Source organism: Gobius niger, assembly GCF_951799975.1.
Source record: "Gobius niger genome assembly, chromosome: 1".
In the NCBI taxonomy this organism is placed as follows: Eukaryota; Metazoa; Chordata; class Actinopteri; order Gobiiformes; family Gobiidae; genus Gobius; species Gobius niger.
Genome location: NC_136852.1, coordinates 14,773,019 through 14,793,532, shown reverse-complemented (window position 1 = coordinate 14,793,532; position 20,514 = coordinate 14,773,019). Strand labels below are relative to the sequence as shown.

The window sequence follows — 20,514 nt, the reverse complement described above, 5'->3', positions numbered from 1 at the left end:
CAACTGGATGGTCAGACCCACACTTTAAAAGATTATCTTCTCTTTGGGAACCATTGGCAATGGTTGAAGGCAAAAATTCATAACAAAAAAATGCTTTGCCTCTGGTCATGCTGCTCTAAGCTGTATAGATGGTCTGTGTCACATAGCAGGAGGATTTGATACAAATAATCTTTCCACAATATTGCTTTAATCACACATTATACACGGCAGTAATTAAGTAACAATTTGCTATGAGAGGAACACATTGGATGTACACAAGCACAAATGAGCTTCGTTTTTGGTATAAACATTGAAGCAGCCCTTTGTCTACTTTTGGTTGTGCAGTCAATGACCATTGACCACACAATCAAATGGCACATAAAAGTGCCCCGAATACTGCCCAATGAACTGACACTCCAAGATGGACTTGTTTTTATGTCCATGACATAGAAAATAACATTATCCAAAAATTGAAAAAATAAAAACAAGACAAAATAAAAACAAAACAATGGAATCAGTTACTACTGCTCCAGCTGAGCACCCACTCAAGTACCTCTATGATCCACGAACAGAGTTACAACTTCAGCAGGCATTGATTGTTTTAATCATAGAGGCTACAGCTATCCAACAGATGTACCATTATATAGAAAAATAAACTGGATACTATTGTTTAGCCTCAACAAAAACTACACAGCAGCAGAAGCAGCAACGGCCCAAGCCAAACATTTTTGTTTGACAACACAAAGATGCACACACGCAGTCATACAACATGCCACAGTGTGTAAAAATAGTTTACCGCTACTGTATAGATATTCAACTGCTTTTAGTTCATGGACGTTTTTAAACTTGCATCTCCTTTACAATCAAATACCTGTATACTTTGATAAGATTTATACATCCCTCTGCCCCTTTCTATAAAACAGACATGGCTTTAATTAATAGATCAAATCCTAAAATACTAGGCTCTAGGCTACACACCAAATACAAAGACAAAGTTTCATTCTCACACACTATTGCGCAATTTGAATGATGGTAGGTACCTTTATCTGGGAACAAATGAGAAATGAACCACTACAAATTATTACAGTAGTGGAAATCCTTACATTCTTAAATCACTCAAACATTGCATTGCTGGAGACTCCGCTTTTAGTGCACAGCAGAAGTGACTCCTGAGTTCTCAGAGATGGTTGATGCGGCATCAACATACCACCTCGGCAGGCGAATCACTTGAGGGGTTTCAGAGAACTGCAGAGTATTCAAGCTTTGGACCAACAGTACTGTGCAAATTTGAAACAGTTTGGGTAATTGCGACACAATTAATAAGGCCCTGGTATACAATAAGCATGGTCATCTTGGTCTTTCTTTCCGGCAGCATAATTAATCATTCACACAGTCATCTTGGACCAGGTATATCTGTATTGCATGTTAACATTGATCTGACATATGTTTGCCTTCCTCTTGTTACTTCCTTCGTTGTAGAAAATCCTTTAAAGGCCCACAAACCACACAACTTGTGCGTTACCCCTCCCATAGTTTTTCAAGTTGATTGAAGCATTTCAGTTCACGGAGAATAAATGACTTGACAGTTTGTGTCTGTTAAACTTTAGTCAATAGGAATTTTGTCTTCCAGTTCCAGCGGGGTTTCGTCAGCGTCCTCATCAGTCTTTCCCAGCTCCTGCAGCTGCTGTCGTCTCTGTACCTCTGCTTTCAGGTTCTCCAGATCCTTTTGACTGAAATTAAGAGTATTGAGATTACTGTGTCTGACTCAAACCTTGTCATGGTTATTTTAAAATCACAATAATATGTGCATGTAAACATAACAATTAATTTAAACATACATAATACGTAATGAGTTTTATAGTTTTTATAGAGTTGATAGAAAGCCTTTAGATTAGGGGTCCACAAATTGTTGTGTAGGTATACAAAATAGTTTTTGGGGGGAAAAGCCTATTGAGGACCCAATGATTATATGATGATAAACGATTATTTTGTGGTGCACCATCTTCACGCCTACGTATAGCATAATTTATCCTGAGCTGAAACGTGAAGGTGAAGTTTGGACCTGAGAAAGAATGGCTCTTTGGACGTCCAAACCTATAATTTTTTTATTTTGAAGTGCATGCTTGTACGATCACAAAACAGTTTCTACATTACCACTTTAAAAAAAAAAAAGCTTGAAGCAACATGAACCATGGACTCTAGGGAATAAAATATTTACCTCAGAGGTATGAAGATGATGCCGTTAATGATATTGAGCTGTTCCAAGACACTGGCCATGCTGGGAGCAGTAAACTGTAATATAGAAGCATTAAATATTACAAGGCAAGAAAACTCTCCACAAAAACATGTTTATGTAAAAGGTGACGGCTAATAGGCTCCATTTATGCAGCACGTTTCCACTTGCAGTACATCAGGCGCTCAGAGTGCTTCATATCAAGGAACCACACCCCCATTAACATTTTCATTCATTCACCACTGTACATAGACACCGGAGGCAAGGTGGAAGAAGTGTCTTGCCCGAGGACATAAAGATAGCATACACCTATGGAAGCCAGGATTCGAGCTGCCAATCTCAAGGAGTTGTTATTGAACAACCTGCTCTACCATCTGAGCTACCGTCACCCCTGCTTATTACTGCATATGTCAACAAACACAAAATGCACATAAGGCACTCACCTTCACTGGAGTGATGCTGGCATTGGAGCCATTTTTGTAGATTTCATTCATTGTCCTCTGCAGTGCTACAGCTTGCTGCGTCAGGTACTTCAGGTACTCTGAACTTTCCTTAGTTTTTTCATGTGCTTCACCCATCTGTTAAGAGTAAAGTGAGAGTCACAATAGACCTAATACTACATTGATTTATCATGACGAAAGTGGAAACACACCTGGTTCTTGTAGATTGTGTACCCTTCCTTTTCATGTTGAAGTGCCGAACGAAATTCTGCTTTACTTTCATAGACTCTGGCTACCAAATGATGACTGAAACAAACATAAATCATTTTTATGATCATGGAACCGGTCATGTATCCCAAATAATCTTTGCTCATAGTGACATTAATATTGAAGACAAGTCGACATACCTAAGAGCCACTTTAAGGGATCGAGGTCCGTGATACTTTGCATTGGTGGTTAAGGCATTTTCAAGGAATCTCAGTGATAAATCATATTCCATTACTCCATGCAGTACGAGACCGATGTTACTCTGCATAGAAAATTAAACACAGAGCTGGGAATCACTCAACAAAAAACCTTTTAAAATGAAATATCTTTAAAACTCGAATCACTGCTCACATCAAGCAGCGCCATCTCAGGGTGGTCCTCTCCGGAGACCAACAGCATGAGATAACGGGCTCGGTAAAGCAACTTCAGGGCAGTTGACAGCTGTCCATTAGCAAAGCAATAAAGAGCCAAGTGCATCTGGAAAGCAAGCAAATCCAAATTATATATGCATACATAACTAAGAATAAAACATGACATCATTTTTGAAATAAACTGTAATGAACATATGGGAAAAAAACTTACATATTCTTGAATGGTGTTGGGGTGCTCAATGCCCAGCACTCTTTCACTCATCAGAACAGCTTTCTGCTGGTTACTCAGAGCCTAAGAAGATAATGCAAGTTAGCATTGTATTTAGTGAAATCTGATAACTTGGTGCAATTACCTCAGGGTGGTCTCCCATAATATAATTAAGGCGTGCCAGGAGACGCAGACAGGCACAAATCTCAACGTGCATGGCTCCGTAAACATTGTTAAAGAGGTTCAGAGCTTCATTGATGAGCTCACTGCCCTCCTTCAGAAATCCTGTATACAGAAATGATGAGTTGGATCAACTATGGTGATCCCGCGAGCACTCTGCCTTTCCTCTTCTAGACATTTCATTTGTTCAGAAAGACTCACCTTGTTGCACTTTGGCCTGACCGCTCTGGAAAAAGTGGAAGGCGTCTGAGGCTTTGGGGTTTACATGTTTTACAACAGGGAAGATATTCAAGATATCCTCTTCTGTGAAGGCTGGCTTATGGCGGCTGTCAAAGTTGTACTCTTTTATTAGGATCTGGGCAGAATGAAAAAGCACATTTAACCAGAGGCTTTAATGGTGATTGCAGTTCAGTGTGTTCCTGCACCTTTGATGTGAATTTTCTGATACAAATGTTATCAAAGAAATGTATACCTGAATTCCAGTTTTTATGGAAATCTCCCTGAGAAGAGTGATCTTCTGGAGGCCATATTTCTCCACAGCCTGGTCAGCGCTTTCACTGCACATAAAGTTTTTATTTAATATCATAATATACTGAATACAGACAACTGTTTATAACTGAAGGTGCATATAATCAAAAGTGCTTACCAATCTATTGTAAAATGATAGTAAGTTTGTGCCTCTGACATGATGTTTTTCCACAGCTCGCTGGGAGTCAGACTGGCCCATGTTGTGTTGTCCCCACTGCCAGGGACTCTGTTGCGTCGTTTACGGCTCTTGCGTCGTGACACCAGTTCATCCAGAGGAAGGTGCGTCACAGCATCAGGAAAAGAGCTCAGAAAGCAATTCATGAAGTGGCTCACAGCAGCAGAGAGAGCAGACAGCTCCACACCCTACAAAGCACAGACAAAAACTCACATTAATTAGCTTAAGCAGAACAGAGATTTATGAATCTGGAAAATGATCTATACCTGAAGATATGTTTTGAAGATATGTTTGGCACATCGGGTGATAAGCTCACTGATTCCTATTCTCTAAACAACAAACACAAAGAGAACAGTGTCATAGCTCGCATATTATAGGGACACTTAAGATTCTTAGGAGGTGCGGTTCTCACATGGACATGCTCCAGCTGTGCTTTGGCAGGAGTCTTGTCAATAAAATCCAAAACATTGCCCAAATACCGAACATTAATGCCCCTTTGGTGTAGAGCCTCTGTCAGTGTGGCTCCATCCATGGGCAGAGCACTGTGGTCCAAACAGTCTTTGACCTGATGATTAAAACAAAGTCTTAAAACATCGAACAAATGTACAGTAAACATACAAATACTATGTGTAACACACACAGTAACTGACCAGCAAAGGGATCTGGCAAGACAACAGGAATGCAGCAGCATCTTTAAGAAGCTGCTTTTGTTTTTGGATGTCATCAGTGCTGTCATCTGGGAACCGCACTCCTAATTAAACAAAACATCCGAAAATAAAGGTAAGCGACCACAGGCAAACATAGATGCAGATCATAAAACCCATACCTTATTATCTAACACATTAGAGTCAACACAAGTACAATACATCCATAAAATCTTACCTGGAGAGAAAATGTCAGGGTTGAAACGGATATCAAAGGATGTGCTGCTGATGGAGCCAACCGCTTTGCAAGCGTTCAGAACCACCTCTCTGCTTTTAGGGTCTATTTTTTAACCAAACAGTTGACAGAAACAAAACAATGTATTTAGAGTATGTACCAAAGCAATGATCAACATTTTAACATACTCAACATAAAAATCGATACACACATGCACTTGATAAAACTTGATTTAGTAACCACAATTGTAAATTATGCAGTGTTAAAAAAAAAAGAGAAAAAACACCATTAGACACCCACCACCAAGCAATCAAAGCAAAAATGTCTTTAATCTGACAAGCAGATACAAAGTTTGATAAGATGATGCGACCATGCTGCTCCAATCAGAATTAAAATTGGTTAGAAACAATAATGAAAGTCTTTGGAAAGTGCACTGACACTTTCACCAAAGTAGGACTAAACAGAGAGACCTATCAAGTTGCCTAGGTACTTATTTGTCTAACACAGTAATACTGTATTCTTTGCTGTTAATTTAACATTTAGTTTTAATTGTTTGCACTTAATCATGTGAGACTTTACACCATGAGTAGCTCTCTCCATGTTGTCCAACTTTGTTTTGGTGGTTTGTCTGGATATTTTGACGTACCAATGCCAGTTCCATCTTCGGATACTAAGGTCTCCGCAAGCTCTTTGGCCTGAGCTAATCCCGGAATACTATCCTCAAGCTCCTTACCCTCGAGTGGGTTCTTGCACGCTCCATTCTGGGTAGTAGTGGTAGAGTCTAGAGGCCCATTAATGGTGGGACTTGAGTTTCTGCCTTCATCTGTCTCTGGTGAGGCAGCAGAGGTGCTGCTGTCTGTGGAGACTGGTGAGGAAGTGGAATCTGCATTTGATGTCTGAGTTATGTCGATTTTGTTTGTGCTCGTCTCTGAGCCATCTGTAATTGCGACATCTGTTTTGGTGTCTCTGTTGGCTTTCTGCTGCATGAGCTGTAATGCAGCCATTTTCATAAAAAGAAGATATCTAAAATCAAAGAAAAAAACAAATGTTATTTGTTCTACATTTATAGTAATTGCATAAGAAAAGTTGACAACTACCTGTGTTCAACAAAAGCCTCAATGAGCTCCTGACGTAGGCAAGCCAGGCGGTGTCTGTGCTGGCGGGGGAAGCTTTGACGTTTGCACTCAGCTGGCAGCTCCACTCCCTCCACAGGCAGGAAGTTTAAATCCGGAGGAAAAGTACGAAGCAGATCAAGAATATAGTGCCGGCCGTCATTTCCAATAATGCCTTTACACTCCACAGAAGAGCACAGCTCCACAGTTTCATCTTTCTCATTCAATACATTGTGTTTCTGGACCTGATGTTCAAAAGAGTTAAAAGAACTGTGCTTACATTTCAGAGAAATAGCTGTGATAGTGTGATAGCTTAATTTTCTTACTAACCTTAAGAGGCCGGCTTGTCTTGTCCAGAAGCTCAAGGTATTTGTTATGAGACACAACAGTTTTTCCAAAGTCAATTGAGCCATAGATAACACTTTGCTCCTGCTCACGCTCAAGAATACCAGGGATAATTGACTGGGCAGTGACACGGTAGCCTCTATAGTCTACTACCACTGTCCCCAGTGTGTACAAACCCTCCACATCCACAGCCCCATAAGCTCGAACGCCATTCAAGTCATTGGTTGGTGCAGCATGTGCAGCAGCATCACCTCCTAGCTCTCGATAGTGGTCCCTAACATCAAATCCAAGGCTAAAAAATATGTTGTTCCAGATAAACATCTGCATTCGTGTCTCTTCTCCAGGATTTATAGCCATAACATTGCCATCAATCACAGCCATTGCACCACGAGTAGCTGCAGCTGCAAAATCACTATGTACCTGAGAAAAGACATATTTTAGAGGGCTGAAAGATGTTATGTTTATGATAAAAGACAAATAGTGAAGGTAAAATACCTTAAAAATGGCACGCTCTCTCAGCAGACGTTCAGGCAAGTTCTTACGGGGAAGCTCTCTGGTCGTTTGTAGCTCCTCATTCCAGTCTCGGGTCTAATGTCAAAACATCATCAGCAACATAGCAAAGAAAATGGCAAAATAATTATTTAGTGAACTATCTTTTACCTGTCCAGGTATGTGCTCCTCATAGCCAAGACGGGAGGTGTAGGCATCCTCTGCTCTAACACAATCCATGGCATGATCCACTTGCGGAGCTGTCCAGCTGTATACCTGAAAAGGAGTGGCGATCCTCTCAAAGGGATGCCTCTGGACTCTGGAGCAGCCACAAAAAAATTAGAATAAGAGGGTGTTGGTTAGTCAGCGCTTAATACAGTGGGAAGGGATTGGATGGAGAATTAACACAATGGTGCGATTAAACATAACAATAGAAAACTCCAAAAGCTACCACAGGGTATATGTTCTAGAACAAGGCTCACCAAACTTTCTAGAGCAGAGTGCTACTTCAAGAGCATTAAGTTGTCCGAAAGCTACTATTATTTGTTTTAATCTTTTTTAAGTCTCAAGGGCACCATGTTGGAATATAGGCATGTAAAATACAGTAGCATACGGTTATGGTATTTACCTTTTCTTTTGCAAGGCAGTAAAGTTCTTCTTGAAAGCTGGGCTTATCTGGCTTAGAAGTTCCACTAAAGAATGGCTCAGAAAGCTTGGATTGGCTGGCTTGGGGTTAAACGTGTAGGAAGTTGATCTGTATAGAACATGAAATAGTCATAAAACATGGTTGGATGTATACAGAATGTTTTTTTTCTAGTTTTTTAATACATTGAGAGAAAGAGAGAACTAACTGGTTGAGGTAGAAGCCACGTGTAGATGCAGTGATGCTGATATGACGCTCTTCAACAGTCACAATATACAGGTACATAAGATCCCCATGCATCTTCCGGTTTCCTGGAGGGGGATTCCATCCACTCATAGTGAGGACCTTCAGGCACTGCATAGGCTGTTGAGAAAAGTCAGCATGTGAATGCATGATTCTTTTTATAATAGTTTAATGTTTGAGTAAATCATTGAGCTGTGGCCTAATACCTTCCAGTCCTTGTTCTGAGGCTGGAGGGTTGCCAGCGGGCGCTCCTTGCTGCCAGGGAGAATGTGCTCAGGAGGAGTACAGTCAATTTGCTCCAGTTCATTGCCTTTTTTCTTTCTTTTGCCACTATCTGGAACCATAATAAAAATAAGTGTATTATTACATTAGACATGTGCAAATACAACAAATGAGAGAATATAGAAAACAACAGAGATTTCTGTGAATCACCTCCAAGATCCCCATCAGTGAAGACACTGAGAAAAGATAATGAGTTGCAGTCAACACCGTTGTACGCATCTGAAGGGTCAAGGCTCTTCAGGAGGTCTCTGATGTGGCGCACATGTATGCGAGCTTCACGAACTGTATAAGGCTCTACAAATTAACAAAAACATAAAAGATTGAGGATGACTACGACTGAATATGATGCAACATACAATCTAGTACTTAAGGCGATTGCTCATGAGAGGAATACTGTATCTGAATCCATTTTCAAGGCCCTATCATTATTTGTCAGTTATTCTACAATGCCCTTGTTTTTAATATAGATGATAGAAAATATTTTTTAAAGGGGGGTATTATGCAAAATCGACTTTTTCAAGCTTTACATCATGTTATTATGTCATTCCCTCATTAAAAACATGCCTGAAGTGTTGCCATGGCACATTCACATATTTTTGAGTAATCTGTAAAAACTCTGATGGCAGCCATTTTAGGGATAGGTTTGCCTGAGTCCTCCTAGGAACGCCCCCACCTCCTGGAGACACCTCCGAGCTTTCGTCACCAGCCGAGTAACCAACCACTGCTCCTCAGCAGAACCCCCTCCCCTCTGATGCCACAGACAGCATGTGGAGGGGGCGTGTCGGAAAGGGTCAGAGGTTCTTAAAGAGACAGAGGCCTATTTCAAGACATTCACTACAGCCAATTTGAGAGAGCAATTTTATACAAGGCAGTTATTCTAATTTACTGCATTTACAGACCAACAGAAGGTTTCGTCATCATTGTAGTGTGATATAGACTGGTGCTATGTGATTGAAAAAGCATAATACCCCCTCTTTAACAAAAGATAAAAGAGAAAGTGATATTTGTTCAATCTGACCTTCGACAACTTTGAGCAAGGATCCTTCTTGCAGCCCTTCAATTGACTTAAGCTCTGCAAAGTTGTCCAGAACATTTCCATCAAGCTGCAATGAGAAACATGTGCGATGGCAGGTGTCTTCTCTGTCCATCAACACTTGGTGAATCTCCTGCACCATTTCCTGGGGTGACACCTTGAAAAGCAGGCAAAACAATAAGTTTTGTGATCACTTAAAGGACTAAAAGGCTATACGTGGCGAGTTATGAATTAATTAATTGTCAAAGTCAAATTGTTGGAGCCTTGCTGCTCTCAAAAGAAACATTCGTCTATGACATCAGGCTACTGCCAACAGGGTTGCATATGGAATAACAATAAAATGTTTACCTGCAGGTCAAAAGGCTCAGTTCCTGGGGCTTGGATCTTCACAGTGAACCCTGTGTCCTGGATTACAATAACTTCTTGTTCATTTGACTCTTCACCACAGGCATCACCATTTTCATTCTGATGTGACTCAGCATCCTCCGTTTGCAGGGTGGATTCCCCACCGTTCATCATAACAGTATCTGGTCTGTGCTCTATACACACAAAAAAGAAAAAACAGCATTGATTAAAGCACAAAACACAAAACAACAAAGTAAATAAATACAATTACTACCACGTTTACTTTTATTTAGACCTTATATGTTGCTTATTTTATTTTTTCCATTTTATTTTACAACTTGCACTTTGAAATATAATTCAAAATGTGAAAACAGTGATCTTGTGAAGATTTGACATGTTAATTAACTAGAAGGCGTAATGCCAAATTCACCTAATAAAGTACACCAAGTAAACTCATTTTGATATTTTGAACTTGTAGACTTTAAACTTCAAACCACCACTGAGAAGCCAAATTTATTTTCTCTACAACATAATCAAATGACAAGTAAGGATGTTCCCTTCCCTTAACGGGCCTTGACATGAGGCCATGGCTGCAACATTAACCAGCCAGACGGCCCTGGCAAAACATCACAGGAAGGTCCTTTAGCTGTCATTTGCACTACCTCCTAGTGGACACCCTGAACCCTTCCTTTTAGAGCAAGTTGAGTAAACTTGAGCAGCCCTGTATTTGCCTTATAATCCTAGTGTATTAGGTTTACACCAGAACAATGGGCAGCACATAAAAGGACCAAAACCCTTTATTAATGATCACATAGCAGTTCTTGAGGGACTGTCAATGACCACATATGGGCAATAAAGATCATGGTGTGCTGGAGTAGTATCAACAAATATGCATATGAACTTAAACATAATTCAAACTGAAAGCAGCATAATCTACCACATGAACAGGCTCAGGTGAACTGAAGTGACTTTGCAGAGATACCCAAAGTTGAGCAATCTAAACTAACTTGATGTCAGCTGTTTTCATTTGTTCCAGCAACACGATCGTTCTCCTAATAACATACTCACCCTACTGCCAAGTGTGCCCGATGGTTTATGTGCCGTTTATATAGTAGTAATGTTAGGGTAACCTTCCTCCTAGCTGTGCGCACACACCATAGCTTTTCATAACACTGCGCTTCCGCTTCCAGGTTGAGCGCAGGGCAAAACCAAAAATACATTTTGCGAGGTGGGTCGTGGTTGTGGAATGGGCTTTGGTTAAATCCCCAGCATGTGTACGCCACAATTTTGAACATCTATTGTTACCACAACGCGAATGAAAGGTAACCCGTTGATAAGTTTAGCTATGGGGAACAAATGCTAGGGAAGAACAAGGATGTCTTAGACTGGCCACCTCTCAGTCCTCGTAATATACTACTCCACTGAAGGTGACCTTCAGTTCATTTCTCATGCGCGGTGACAACAGGACATGTGCGCTTACAACTTTACACAACACGTTCAACGACAATGCAGTGCAGTACAATGCTACAAATAGCTTAAAATACTTGCAGTTAGCATTGTAAAGTTGTAAGCCATGCAACACAGCACCTCAGTTTCTGTGAGTGTAGGAATGAACTCCGGCTATAGCAAAAAAGGCTAATAGTGTTAGCTGCTGACAACTGGAATGCTAACGTTAGCACCAGTCAAGAAGAGTCACTTCTGTAGGTTGAGAAGAACCATTTACGTGCACTCTACAAATTAATGCAAAATATTTGCTGAGATTACATTGCACACTTGTATAGTAAATCCTACTTTCAGATAGCTGGTGCATAGCAGAATCCACTATGAGTTTGATTTACCAAGGAGAAGACCCAAGCAAGTACACATAATGAACTCATGCATTTGTGAGACCAAACCCAACACTAAAGCAGTCCCAGCATATTAAAATACTTTGAGCTTTGGAACATACTTTTTTCCCACTGTCACTCTATGCTTAGTCATTCGACTTAAATGCTTCAGCCTTACCACAACCACAGGAATCGTCTAGAGAGGTCTTGTTGATTTCTTTTTCATTCTGGGCTCCATCAGTGGCTTCACTCGCAAGATCAAGCGGATTACAGTCAGGCACTGACGCCGGGATGTCATCTGTCTTGCTCACCATGGTGGACAGTCAGAGTGGCGACTGATACCCCAGCAGCGTTGGTTGATGTGATCAGTCTGCAGGTACCAACTTTGATCTATGTCTTTAGGCAGAGCAACTGTCTACATGCAGAGGTTACAGACTTACAAAAACAACTCTACATAAGAAGGACAGTGCTGTACATGGTGGGGACACACGTGGTATTTCTCTCCTCCTCTTGACCTATTTGCCTTTGCGTTGCTGTCCCAACCCACTGCGCGTGGCACTACGGAAAGCCAAATGCATCAAGATGGTAGGCTGATATCATTGTTCAGACATAGTTCTGGTAATGTTTTACACACTTCAAGTCAGAACAGTAGAATTTCAAATAAATGTTGGTTACTATTTACATATAATTAGCAATCAAGATAGCTACAGAGGTAATACATAATTAAAAGCTCACCAGTAGGATACATCCATTTGTTTTTCAATGACAGCTGTGTGTAGTAGGGCAAATGTGTAACTGCATTTTTTGCAGAAACCATAACATCTGATCTGCCACACTTATCAGAGGCGTGTAGTACTCAGTTACATTTACTCAAGTACATGAGCTTGAGTAACTTTTTGTAGTAATTGTACTTCTTAGAGTAGTTTTGCCATTTGGTACTTTTTACTTCTCCTTAGTAATATAAGAATTTGAACTCTTACTTGAGTAAAAAAATAAGTTACTCGTTCCACAGTCAGTCTACCATGTTTTTCTGGCATTTCCTTTAAAAATACTAGGATTTTCATGCAATTTCTTGTTTTGTGTCTCTTAATTCATGTCACCACTGAATCATATCAGATTTTTTACCCTCAAACTCAAATAGCATCTTGAATAAAACAAAAAGCTTTGGAGATTATTTTATTTCTAATCAAACATGTGCACTTTTAAAGGCTTACACAGTATATGCGGTAGTTAACTATTAATATTCAACTAGAATCCATATTGCAGGGATAGAACAAAGCAATCAAAAACAATCAAAAACGCAGATTGTGTTCACGTACTGTCAGAAAGAGAGAAAAGGATGGATGAAATATTTGTCTGAGTACATCTTCAATAAGGCATCACAATGTTCATCAATAAGTGTGACCTCTTTGGCTCATTTACATCTGTCTTTTTGCGAAGAACCTTTCTAACAACTAATGTGATTGATTATCCATCGTGTTGCAACTACACGGTAAGAAACTCTTAGATAACAGTCGGTTTTCTGTATAAAAAGAAAGATTGAAAAAAAAAAAAGAGGAAATATTTTCTAAAGCCTATAGCCGTCTTTTACATCTGAGGAAGCACAGTCATCCACATGGTCGACCCTACAGAGCAAACCTGGTAGTGCACATTCTGCACTTTTCACCGTTTCCGCTTTGCATACAGTACATACCACTAGTCGATACTTCATGTAGCATAAATCAACACTCTACTGAAATAACACCTTAAGATGTGTCTTAATTAGTCTTAAGATAATATAGTTATTTTAGATTTAAATATTTGGTGACAGACCGTAGACAAAGATAGGAAATGCAAAAGCCCATAAGGCAGTCCTGAAAATGATCCCTACAACAGCCTAATAACATTTACAAATTGAACACAAACTTTAAACAAGTTAAACTAATTTAAACAATCATTTAAAAAAATGTTTGGACCAAATCATTTCACCTGATATAATCTACTATTAAGAATTATATTGCTTTTTGTTAAAATACAACTAAAACAATGCAACAATAATCATTATTAAAACCCAAAACCACCAAAGCAAAGAATTATCTTAAGGCTTCATAGGAAGCATGTGACTTTGCATACAATGTAGATATAAATGATCATGTTAATTTAAATTAAACTGTGTTGCTGACTGATAACACAAGAGATGTAAGGCATTAATTACAATTAAGTATAATTAAGTATTAAATATATCTGTATATAATGAATAGGACAGAAATATTAAAAAAAAAAAAAAAAGACAACAACAAATGACCCCATCCCATATTTCACAACTGGTGGCCCGTCTTGGTGGATTTTTAAATGTATATACATTTGTAAGAATAGAGACACACTAATGTGTCACAGTATGTCAATCACATAAATAGTCATAACGAAATGTTTTTGAGGCATGCCTTTTTCGATTTTCCTGAGGTGTAAAGAAACTCAGGCACATATATAACTTTATAGTCAGTATTCAGTACAAGTACAACGTATGCCTGAGTGAAAACACTTGATGATTCAGCACAAGACTTTTTTCTGTATCTTAATTACAGTATGTTTGGTATCATGGTGTTTTACTGTATGTGACAAAACACAAAGCCTTTTTAAATAGACATGTTTAGCCTCGGTCAATAATGACCTTTCGGCTCACACAAACATTTGGCCTTGGAGCCAAGAAAGGTCATTGTTTTTTCTGTCACCCAAATGGTTTTAGGACAGCTGCCACTACCACACTACACTTAACTGCCACGTGTAAGGCTCATTGTAACTACAAATACAGATCAAGTCATTTTGGGTTAAAGTGTCGAGCTTGTAAAAGTACTAACAACATTATTCATGTTAGAAAAGTGACTGTGAAAGAGTAAAGTAGCTGGAATCAGTCTGTATGCGGCAAAGTGCAGAACAATGTCATTACCAGAACATAAGTGACAATGCTGTACAAACTGCTAGTCTGCCTTAGTCTCAGCAGCAGGGGATGCTACAGCTGAAGAAACTATGGCTTTAGTGGCTTCTTTCTGAGACTCCTCAGGCCCTTCCCCACCACCTTCCGACTCTTGGTCTTTTCCCAGTCCCGGTGGAGGTGGTGTGGGTGCAACAGCATGCCTCGGTCGGGCTCTGTGCCACCTTGGGTTAAGGAAGAGTGCAGGGTCAGGCATAGCCATGGGTTCAGCTGGGCCCAGGACTCTCTCCATTGGAACACATTCTCTGGCCCGTTCCACTCTAGAGGACGCTCTTGTGTTCTTACGCTTAGGTTTGACCACAGGAGAGGAAGGGGAGGCTCCTGATGGCATTAGTGATGAAGGATAGCTCTGTTCTGGTTCATAGTGAGCACCTTGACTGTGGACTCTGGCCAGGAATCCCTGTCTCTGTTGCATCCGCTGGAGCTGCAGTTTCTGTTTGGCTGCATGCAGCTGGAAGGAAAGATATGCTGCTGTCTCTGCTTGTTTCTGTAGCTCTGTATTTAGGATGGTTGAACCGTGGCTACGACGTTTAAGCTCTTCGAGGAAATGGCGCTCCTTCTCTTTAAGATTGGCTCTGAGTGCCCCCACCAAAGCCCCCTTGTGAGTCAGTTCTTTGCGGAGTTCTCCAATAGAATATTCCTGCTCATGTAAACAGTTCTCCAAGTCCCTGCAGTGTAACTCTAGGAGCTCTTCATGATCTTGTATATCTATGAAGAAGAAAGAAAAAGCATTTAGAATATAGGGTTCAAATGACACCACAACAAGCTGTAGTATGACACAATGGATATTATTAGTTTAAATGCAGAATTTTAGGTGTGGTCAGATATAACACAACTTCAAAATATTTGTGGTTTAAGTCTGAGTCCTCAAAAGAATGGTTAAAATCAAATTTTACAGCAACTAACTTGGGGTCGTTTATAAAGACAGATGCTAAATAGTATATAGTATTTATTTATTTTTTATCTTACATGGAGTTTTTAATACAATGCTGCAGATAGATTGCATGTACATTGTATATAAGACAACTGTTAAATCACAAAAACAAATAAGTATAACTCTCATCTAATTTTTATGGTCTAATTTTTAGGATCTATTGTTGATGACTTCAGGCTTTCTGTCGCCTCGATCCACTCCCTATGTACAGTACTAACTATAGACTACCTAATGTAATCGTTATGTCTGCTGCTGAAAGCATTCTGCTGCCTTGTTTTGTTCTTAATTGTTTTCCAACCGATGTCTACTTTCCATATTTTCCCTACCATTCTACCCCACCCTCAGCAAAACCTCTCAATTAACAGTCACTCACTACTCACAGTACATTTTCTACAAGTACTTTTTTACTTAGATAATTGTTTGGGTCATTGCTTTTTAGTCGTACTGGAGTAAAATTATTTCAAAGTAACATTACTCTTACTTGAGTATATGTTTTGGCTACTCTACCCACCTCTGTTTGTATCTTAAAACAAGTATTTAATGCCTTGTTTACAGTAGGGCTGCACAATGAGAAACAATTTCAGCACAGTTTCTAAGTACCACCTCCTGAAATATTTGACCACCAGGCCTAGATCCAGATGAAACCAGAACCAAGTCTACAATAGATCTATTGTACTAAGTTGTAAACCCTGTCTAAGTTAAAGATAATACTAAAGCAAAAATAAAAGGATTTGAGCAAATGAGTACCGGTAAATACATTTAAATCCAAGAAAATTCACCTTAACAACTTGTTTGTGTAAACCTCAGACCATCTTTGACACTGTGAAATGAATATGAGGCCTGCTGACCTTGCAGAAAGCCCTAACGACAAATGACCGTGTTCTGGTTTCACTGTAGTAACGTCCGACTGTCCAAGAGCCAATAGATGCACAGATAAAGGGCTGGGTGAGTGCGGAGGAGGCTGACTGATAGGAATCCCTCTCTGGGGGGGAGGGTTGGGCGGCTGCCCCAGACAGCAGTACGGCAGTGTGCTTGTGTGGATAAAAATGAATGCTGAACCTACCGAATTGACTTCTTCCTTGGTGTTTCACCTTTAGTTCAGTCGTTAACTCTGACAATGAAAAAATAAAAAGCAAAGAGTTAGAAGATTTGGAGAGTGAATTGCAGACACAGTAAGATTCACAATAAAGAGTTCATTTTGTTCTCAAAAGCAGATATCTCTATTTTCTATCTGAATCGTTTTTGATACTTCTACTTTCATCTACTCTATAGATGAAAGTTGTGAAAGTAAAGTTGTGTCAATTTGAGAAGAACTCGTTACTTTATATTTTCATTTTCGTTCATTTTCACCGAAACAGACCTGGTAATGAAAAACACTGCTATGTAAAGCGAAAAAAATGACTCCACTTTTGCTACTCATTTTGCACATGAGCAAACTCTTGGTGTTTCTGGGGCATTACTAGACTTTTTGTTTGTTTTCGCTTATACTATATACGGCTAATTATTCTGGACAAATTAGAGGCAAAAAAGAATCAGCAACTTACTCTTCATTTGTCTGTGTTTTAAGCATTTAACAACTTGATTGTCGATAGTACAATAAAAAAAAACAATAACATTTGTTCCTCTAGTCTGCACACCAAATTAATGTTAAAATATGACTTAAAGAAAATCGCTGCATTAATTATAGACCGCATATTGTGATTTAGCGACATGTAGACAGAATTTAAAGAAACTCTGGGCTGACCAGGAATAAAGAATTCAGAGAAAAAAGACCAACAGTTGCACAGATAATTGGACAAACTATGATAGCTCGACCTTGCGGTATGCCCTCAAGCTAAGCAATTAAAATCTGAATTAACCCTACAACATGAACCACTTAAGCATTCACGGTGTTTCAATAGTGATGTATGAGTGTAGTTATTCATGTAGTGAACTTTCAATATGTTATTCGTTTATTAAGAAAAATATATAGTGTTTACAAATGCTGCTTTTGACCACAATCTGTCCTGCTTAACTGTTGAGTTGACAGCAGGTGTTTCACTGCTGGCAAAACACAAACATGCCCTTCCCCCTCAGTGTCTATGGACTACAATCCCCCATATGAATTACAGATGGTTTAAATTTCTATGTTATATATGTGACTGTGTGCATTGGTATTCAGCATGTAGGGCAGTATGACCACCACAACACCACAACTACAGGATCCACATGAGAATAGAAATATAAAAAATGCCTGTCCTTGATTAATTGGGTTGCAGCTATGTCCAGATCTTTAACAGGAAATGATGCAATCTACAGGAATCGTGGCATGACATCACCATGAAATCATTGCCTGCCATTGATTGATGTGGCAGACACACACACACACTATGTTCTCTGGTTCCTGAGGATGCAGTGATTTAAGCCTATGTTAGGGTTGTGTGACTGGCGGGTCTTATTTTACCCTTTATGGATCATTAGTTGATCACTACGGTACAGTTTAGTATGAGTAGCCACCATCTACAGTGGGGGAAAAAAAGTATTTGGTCAGTTTCACATAGACATTCTATTGGATTTTGGCCAAATACTTTTCCCCCCCACTGTATATAATATACAGCTGTGCTCAGGAGGTGACACTGAAGGCATCTGTTTACTCATTTCCGTGCCCACCTGTGCATCGCTTTTGCATGGAGAGGATCTCTAGGTGAAGGCCATGTAACATAGTCAGGTGCTCCTGTCTGAGAAACACTATACCCCTCTCTACGCTCTGGATCTGCTGAGGTAAGCCGTTGTCATCTGCCATGGCACTGCCTGGAAATGAAAAGGAACCACATTACACATTTCAAAATCTACACAGCAGTAGAAAATATTCTTTGGGTCACAAGTAATGCAGTAGTCGAGTTTATTTTATTTGTATGTGTACTGGGTTACCATGTTTGTAAAATCTCAGAATTAGCCAATTACAAACAGTTATTACATCACTACATTACATTATGTTATTGTTAAAGACTTACTGAAACAAAACTATACACTTTCAGCACTACTTTAGAAGACAGTAAGAGAGATTTCAACTCATTTCATCTGGCCCTAAGACAATGTGTAAATCTAATTGGAGTTGTCCCAAATGAAAAGAGCCAACAGCACAAAACCTAAGAAATTAGTAGCTATTTCAGACAAGCCCGCCCCTACCTTTGATGTACAGCTCTGATTGAAAATGGCCTGTTGTCCCAGTTGTTCACGTGCGTTTAAGGCGTACACCAGCCGGTCAGGGCATCCTCCGGTGTTGGACAAATCCTGCTGGCTGCGGTTCTCTCAAACACATTTTTTCACCGTAGCGGTCCACAGCTCTGATAGCGACGCCGTTGATTCGCAGGAGGCTACGATTGGGAAAAGTGCGCACAAAAGCAGAGCCAGGGAGATGCATGATGGCACCGCAGTCATTTGGTTTACACACCTCCCTCCCCCATCGCCGCAACATTTATTCACAGGGCATCAGTAAGAAAAAATGTTCATCCTTGAATAAAGTGGACAGGCTGAGATCCCGATCCATTGTCCCACATGCGCGGTATCGTCTCTCCTGACACCGGATTGTTCCGCTGAAGAAGCCTGGCAAAGATGAGGGGGATAAAAACACAAGGCAGCGCGAGCAGAACACGCGAGAATGTCAAGCGCCGTCGCTGATTGGTTGGTTGGGCCTGATCCACGCGACTTGCTACCTTTTGCAATTTTATCACTTTTGAGAGAATCAAAAACTTCAGGAGAAATGAAGAAAAGACCAAATAAGTGCTAGCATGTTGTAGAAAAAAAAAAAAAAAGAAAAGTAGTAAAATAAAAATAAATAAAAAGTGTTGTAAATTTCAGAACCATGGACAGAGGTTTTCATTGTTTGAGCGACACATTAAGGCTAATTGCAATTTGCAGTTGTTTTGTAGTTAGTTGGCTGCAGCCGCTACAGTCGTATCTGCAAACAGGTCTGTGTAAACGTTCAAACCCTGTAGTTTAGTTTCTGTAATCATGCTGTTCTATTTGAAGTGCACAGGCCAGTTGTCCCATTTTTTCACACAAAGTCCCACCTTATTAATATATGACCTTCCAAGTACCACCAAGCCAGGCCTAGATTAAAATCAAATCAGAACCAAACCAGGTCTAAAAGCATCTAAAATAGACATAAATTGGACTAAATTATGTATGTAAATCATGTCTATACCTGAAGAACACCTTGCTTAAATGTATAAATTCATAATGCATAAATTAAATCATCCAATTAAAGTCTGAAAATAGCACAGAATCAGAATAGTTTTTATTGCCATTGTTTGAAAACAGGTTCACAAACTAGGATTTGTTCTCAGACATGCAACATTAAATGTAAAAACATATAACACAGAGTTAAGTTAAAAATAAGCTATGAAACTTTTAACTACAAGGCTTTAGGGGCATGCATAAGAATATTAAATAAGATTTAAAATAATAAGAGGTAAAATATGGTAAGACGACAACAAATGACATAGAACAACAATGGGATTGGATTTAGATATGGTGTATAAAGCAATAAAGTGATATAAAGTGATGGGAGATGGGGTGGGAGAGTCTGTCAGGGCGAGGGGGGGACGGTGGGGCTGTGTCTTTCCTGAAGTCCAGAGATGAGCCCGATGAGGGTGGTGTCGTCCGCAAACTTGATCAGTATAACGGACTGGTGACTGGAGGTGCAGCCGTTTGTGAACAGGGAGAAGAGCCAGCGGGAAAGTACACAGCCCTGAGGAGTTCCAGTGTTTGTAGTCCGAGTGTCCGAGACGTCCGAGACGATCCTCCCCAGCTGCACGTGCTGTTTCCGGTCCGTCAGGAAGTGAGTGATCCATCTGCAGAGGGAGTTGGAGAACTACCAGGAGAAGCCTCACATATTTACTTTTCTGATATGGACATCATAGTATTGGTCAAACCAAATGCATCGTTTTGAGTGTAATAGCAAAACTGCTCTTTTTGAACATATAGTTTGTGAGCCACCGGCGTAGTGTATATCCTACTGAATCAAATGGTGTTCAAGCATTATCATTC

General features: G+C 39.8%; 2 protein-coding genes across 4 annotated transcripts; both read right to left on the bottom strand.

The window, feature by feature from the left end:
* Positions 1 to 175: 175 nt before the first annotated feature.
* cluha (clustered mitochondria (cluA/CLU1) homolog a) lies at positions 176 to 12,154 on the bottom strand. 3 transcript variants are annotated; one of them, XM_079573310.1, is made up of 27 exons: positions 11,757 to 12,154; positions 9,756 to 9,946; positions 9,393 to 9,564; positions 8,525 to 8,668; positions 8,299 to 8,426; positions 8,058 to 8,212; positions 7,835 to 7,960; positions 7,378 to 7,525; positions 7,213 to 7,305; positions 6,703 to 7,137; positions 6,358 to 6,617; positions 5,907 to 6,283; positions 5,264 to 5,365; positions 5,032 to 5,132; positions 4,794 to 4,946; positions 4,648 to 4,710; positions 4,325 to 4,569; positions 4,151 to 4,235; positions 3,880 to 4,033; positions 3,644 to 3,783; positions 3,502 to 3,582; positions 3,271 to 3,396; positions 3,060 to 3,181; positions 2,865 to 2,958; positions 2,656 to 2,790; positions 2,198 to 2,271; positions 176 to 1,709 (listed from the first exon to the last, which is right to left on the bottom strand). In XM_079573310.1, the coding sequence occupies exons 1-27, from the start codon at positions 11,890 to 11,892 to the stop codon at positions 1,583 to 1,585; spliced, it is 4,167 nt and encodes a 1,388-aa protein (XP_079429436.1). In that variant the 5' UTR covers positions 11,893 to 12,154; the 3' UTR covers positions 176 to 1,582. The 3 variants fall into 3 exon arrangements, with proteins under 3 accessions (XP_079429436.1, XP_079429437.1, XP_079429438.1); XM_079573311.1 differs by having other exon boundaries at positions 5,994 to 6,283; XM_079573312.1 differs by lacking the exon at positions 11,757 to 12,154 and adding an exon at positions 10,821 to 10,918.
* A 627-nt stretch (positions 12,155 to 12,781) lies between these two features.
* Positions 12,782 to 19,075, bottom strand: ccdc92ba (coiled-coil domain containing 92Ba). Its single transcript, XM_079574947.1, has 4 exons — positions 18,652 to 19,075; positions 18,133 to 18,273; positions 16,547 to 16,594; positions 12,782 to 15,257 (listed from the first exon to the last, which is right to left on the bottom strand). The coding sequence occupies exons 2-4, from the start codon at positions 18,263 to 18,265 to the stop codon at positions 14,536 to 14,538; spliced, it is 903 nt and encodes a 300-aa protein (XP_079431073.1). The 5' UTR covers positions 18,266 to 18,273; positions 18,652 to 19,075; the 3' UTR covers positions 12,782 to 14,535.
* Between the last annotated feature and the right edge of the window lie 1,439 nt (positions 19,076 to 20,514).